The 5609-nt window shown below is 40.5% G+C and overlaps 1 protein-coding gene across 1 annotated transcript in view; it reads left to right on the top strand.

Annotated features, from left to right (window-relative positions):
• The window catches only part of LOC113464063 (uncharacterized), a 49510-nt gene extending 44655 nt beyond the window's left edge, over positions 1-4855 (top strand). The window contains exon 3 of the mRNA XM_026811801.1: positions 4797-4855. Within this exon, the coding sequence (XP_026667602.1) occupies positions 4797-4834 (38 nt within the window). The 3' untranslated portion in view covers positions 4835-4855. The remainder of the gene's footprint in view (positions 1-4796) is intronic.
• Positions 4856-5609: the final 754 nt, after the last annotated feature.

The raw sequence follows: 5609 nt of genomic DNA, 5'->3' as shown, positions 1-5609 counted from the left end.
AAAAAAAAAATTTTCAAGGGTTACCCCTTAAGATTTCGCGAGATTTTCGTTTTTTCCAATACTGTTTTTTCGTTTTATTCAACATTAAAGATCAATACATCGAATTTACTATTGTCATTGCAAAATGAAATTTCTGAATTGTTTACACTTTTATATAAATGCATAAAATCTTCAGTTAAATAACTGGACCGTAATTTGAGTGCTTGTATCAGACTTCGCGTCGCGGTACAGTTATTCTCTAATGATCAGGGATTACGTGGTTTGAACGGGAAAGAGGCAGCGGCGAGAATAACTGTGGCCCCGTGGCCGGTGTTTTTTTTCTGGCACGTGGAGGGCTGCTCGCCTCCTTTGGCTTTGTCCAACGGGGAGACCGAAGTGTGAATACAACGCGTGGAATACATTGAATAAAAAAGCGAGCAGGTGGTTGGATTGGGACACGGGCAACAGCGGTTGCTCCCGTAACACCTGCCACGGAGAAATGCTTTTTATGAGATATCAAACTCGTGCCCAACATCTTGCCTCAGCGCGATCCTGCTCAGAATCGATCTGCTCTTCGTAGCAAAAAACAGAACTCAGGGTAGGGGAATTGTATATCATGAGGGTACTCGAGTGTTCTGTATATAGAAATTTAAAAAGTACTTTGACATTTCGTATTATAGTTTTTATCATAATCATAGTTTAAACTTTCAATCGACTTTCTGGTTGAATTAATAACGAGAGTCCAGTTTGGTAAATGATGCACGTCGCATGATTTACGGCCGGAAGTATCACTTAGTGAAGTACACGGTTGATCGGCCGACTTGTACGGATAATTGGGCCCTGATAATACTGTCCGATTTTATTTATGTATGCGCATGTAGCCGTCGTCGCAGATGTTTGTAACCCAATGTAAAACCGATGACCTACATTACAATCCACATACGCACTTCTGTACCGATCATTAAACGAAGCTGTCGAACGCCAAGCGTCTCCCCTTAATTATTCAAATTTCGAATTAGAAGTGGATTACTTCGATAGAAATTATTAATTAAGCACGAGTGACCATACAACATACATTATTGAATTCACATGTGAATATTTGATCAAGTATGCAGATTAGATTCGACTGACTGAATAGTGAAAAGGACAAGATTAGATGAGTCATAATTTCACTTGAACGTTCTATTGAATACTCTGTATGGCGACGTTCGAGCTTTCGGTATCTCCAAATAAACTGGGTGGCTTTGATCGTCGAGGTAAATTCCAATATCTGAAAAGCGTCGATTTCGGTTGGGCAGTCAGGGAGAGGTTTAATTACGTGCCATTCACGCGCCAAACGCAGAGCTGGTACTCGAGCATCGATGCTACGTTTTGAAAATATCAAACGCCGTTTTCCCTGTTCGTCAGCTTTTTCGAAATTAACTAAGTATCTGAGGTAATGAATTCATTTCATGATGATAGTTTAATCACTTGGAATCGAGTTTGCTATGAATTATTTGGTAGAAATAGTGTTAATTTTCTTAGTTTTAAGAGAATTTACGGTGTTGTTGAACAAATAATTTCCCACCTTGTCTTGTCTTTTAAAATTAACTTGTCCATTTAATTAAAGAAAAACGACTAGACTAATGGTAAGAATTTTAAGCGAAAATTTCAAGAGGTGTCTTTTCACATAATATTAAATTGTGTGTCTGAAAATAAATTGCAGTTCAAAGGATTAAACGATAATTATATTTAAGTGAAACATACATCTGTTACGTTTGAAGAAAATGTGTTTCCACCAGTCTGATATTTAAAGATTGCAAATATTTATGAAACACAGGAAAATTGTTTCGTTTGATGATTTTGGACACGAGTCGGATCAGGCGGTACACACATGTACCTACATCATAGGTTTACGCACGGCGCGTGTGACCTACATAGAGGCAGTAAAATGTGTTCTCGACGGTCATGTGCCAAACGCAGGATTCGGGGTGTCCGTCTGGCGTGACGACCCAGAAAATCGGCGCGCTGTGCCGCGTTGCGTTGTTCGTGAAACACCTGGCCGGCTGCTTTCCTGACGGCCGTGCGTGCGCGTTTCACGTGACCCTCGGCCGGGCCTTGAGCAAATACACGAATTATATTAAAAATGAAACGCTTAATCCGCCGGCCGAGATAACAGCCGGTCGGTACATCCGTTTCGGAAACACTCTTTCCTGTGTTCCGATCCAATTGTTCGTTTCCGCCGTCGGACTCTTTCGCCTCCCCTCCGGGGAACGTTCCCTTTTAGTGCATATCCGGTGATTAAGTAAATCAAAAATTGATTTTGAAAATGTTCACGGATTTTTTCTTATTAAATATGTGGAGAGGAAATGATGAATTAAAAAAAATAGTAATTTAATTTATAAACGTTTTGGACACCGAGCAACGACCTCGAATGTCGGGCAGGTGGCCGACCCGGTGTCCCGAAAAACGAAGACGTCCAATCACTACCTTGGCCGGTAGTATTGGGTTCGACCCGGTCGAGACTCTCGCTTTCGACTTTCCAAGACGGTTGTGAAAACATCAAATCGGGATTCTAGGGCGAAACTACTTGACATGATTTTCACTCTACATATTCGGCACCGTAAAATACTTCTCGTATAAGCATGTACATTCATCAAGCATGAGATTCATGGAAAGTATACATACATACATAGCATGCGCTTTGTGTATCATAAGGGTATCCTCATTCCCTTGACCTATCACAACTATGACTCTACTCTCGTTAAATCTAAATTAAGCAAACTAGAAATCAGAAGGAAAGCCTTAGGTATTTCTCTAGCATATAAAATTATAGTCTCGTACTATGCCTTCAATTGCTAAATCCAAAATTAGTCTTAAAAAAATACGAATTATTTGCTGTTGAACCAATTCATGTCAATTTTGGATACTCTGTGGCGGATATTTTCTCCAGACCTATGCTGAATACCAAGTATGTCAATTACCTTTCTCTCTAAATGAATCATATTTGACATGACTTCATCTACAATTGTACTATATTACTCAGTTATTATTATTTTTCTTGTTATGTTTTATATTTAATTTTCATTTTGTTTTATAACTTGATACCAATTGGTTTTACAAAAATTCTATATAACTAAATAAATAAAACTGAAGTATATTCGAACAAAAATGGCTCGCAGATGATTATTAGTGGTTTGTTGGCAACACGAAGGATATGTATTATTAAGTAGATGCCAATCATCGTTTGCGAACTCGTTGGACTAACCCTTGGTTGCGGACCCCTACCCTATGGCATTCTTATTCCTTTTTGAATGGTGGACCACCCGAAAGCGGTGCACCCATCCGAGTAGACAGGGGTAACTCGAGATCGCAGGATGTTCATGCTGGTACCCAATGTCAGGGTTTTTTATTTACCAGACGAGTCTAGACTCCTTCAGGACGAATCCCCTCCGTCTCGAGCGCACCGTTTCTTAATCATTCAACAAAGGAGTCAATCGGTCTATAAAAGGTTGACGACAGATTTTCGCCAACTTGCTATTAGTTCGTTTCGCCAATCACGTTTTCTATGCCATTGGTTTTTTTACGGCTTTTTTCAAAGGGCAATCGTTAGCGTCAAGGCCAATTATTTATTCGACGCGTCCACTTTCTTTTCAGTGCCATTGAATTTCCATAAACGAGTTACCCGACTGATTCAAACGCGACGCCTACGCCGGCGAAGGCGTCTCTTCCGTTTTGTATTCGATGCGCGGAGCCAATTATCGGAAGAGTTTCCACGATGTTCCCTGGATACTCGACCTTGCACGAATGAATAGTCCCTTGACGATACGATTAGAACGTTCCCAATGAAGAGAATCAATCGCACAACCGATTTTCTCAAGTCCCCTCAAGGTTTTCGAAATACAATTTTATAGTAAGATTTGTTACTTATGTTGCGAAGTCGAACGACGAGTGTAAGAGATCCTCCTATCCGGATGTGGTCAAATTCATACATGGTCCCGATGGGTAGTTATATGTCCGGAGATTACGGTATATCTGGCTGATTCAAGTGAACCTTCCTACGTGTATCGATCCGTGATGCGTTCTTGACTCCGTTATTTTCCATAACGAGGGCTCCAGTTTATTCTGGTAGTCGATCAACAGGTTGGGCCATCTCGTTGTTAGAGCGGCGACGTCGTCGTCGTCGCGTAGTTGGGGAAAGGGCAATGTGGCCTATGGCGTTCGTGTAACCGCGAAAGAGGGTTAGACAAAGCCGGCTCTCGCAAGGGCAAGCAGGGGCGGTGGTGCAGAAGCGGAAAGCGGGTTGGTTTCTGACGTCAAGATGACGCAATGCCGGTGCAACCCCTCTCGCATCGGTCGCCCTACCGCCGACATTGACACTGCTCGAGGCATCGATCTGTCCTCGAACGAGGTGAGAGCCGGCGCTGCCGAGGGTCACCGCGACCGTTTCGTCGCAAGTTGCTTGATCGGAGGTCATCGCAGTGATTTACCTCCACCGTCCTATTAAATGGAACGGCTGTCCATCCGGTGATGGTTCGCCGATCGATGGGTCTCGTCTATATTCGTCACGCTCTGTGCCATATCCCAATTTTACTGCTCCAAGTTCATTCACCGAAAAATTAATAATCATTACTGTTGAATCAATTTTATTTATGCAATATTAATCAGAGTACATAATGGAACTGACATCAGTATGTAGCATATGACCGATGCAACTGTTATCCTTTAGAGATATACATACACAGGTCATGTGTTATTAAAACTGAATCTTAGAAGTAATTGAAAATGCAATATTTGTATCATTTGCAATTTTTAATTCGATGATTCTTTTGTTACAGGTAAGTCGATTTTCATGGGCATCTCTGCTAAACTGTAAGTTATTCATAAATGAATTTCTTCATATTAAATTAAATCAATTATTATGAAATTTGTTAATCGGAGATAAAAGTAGATTTTTATTTCTTTGTTTCTTGAGGGTAAACAGAAATCAAGTTTTGAGATTACGATCCACTCTAGACTAGATCCAATGTAGTACATTGTTATATGCACCATCTCATGCAATGATGCCATAGGTTGCAATATTGTGGAAAAAGACACAGTGCATTTGTAGTCAAAATTCTTGCTAATTTTCGAAAAATGAAGAGCAATTTGCACAAGTATTTTGTAAATAGTACAATTAATAGTAATTATGGTTTGAAATGTTTGGAAGTGCAACCATTGAACATTGTAAAACTTGTTTTGCTATCAATTTTTGAAATTGATCAAGTTTTTTCTGAACGAGGTTTAACCGCGAATGTCGAGGACGATCAGGCGTAAAATTCCGTTGTTACTAGCACCCGGAATGATTTACGTTCTCAGTTCTATTACTGGAACACCGATCGATTCATTGACGCCAGTAACGAGAATATAAAACGGACGATTGTATTTAGAAACTTGAACCTGTTAATGTCGAGGGTAAATAGAGTCGAGGGAGACGGGTTCAATTTGCCACTCCTCCCCCTCGCGATTCGTTAGAGCTGGCAGCGTCTATTAATACTTTGGTAAATCCATTAATTCTTTCCACAGATTCATTAATCTTTTTTCAAACGCAAGGACTTGCAGTTCTGTGCTAATTGCCTTGCTCGTTTATTTTCATTTCCATTTGATTGACC

Source organism: Ceratina calcarata, unplaced genomic scaffold (assembly GCF_001652005.2).
Source record: "Ceratina calcarata isolate Rehan_Ccalc_2016 unplaced genomic scaffold, ASM165200v1 scaffold114, whole genome shotgun sequence".
Classification (NCBI taxonomy): Eukaryota; Metazoa; Arthropoda; class Insecta; order Hymenoptera; family Apidae; genus Ceratina; species Ceratina calcarata.
The sequence above is the reverse complement of the archived record's forward strand: the minus strand, read 5'-3'. Positions and strand labels throughout refer to the sequence as shown.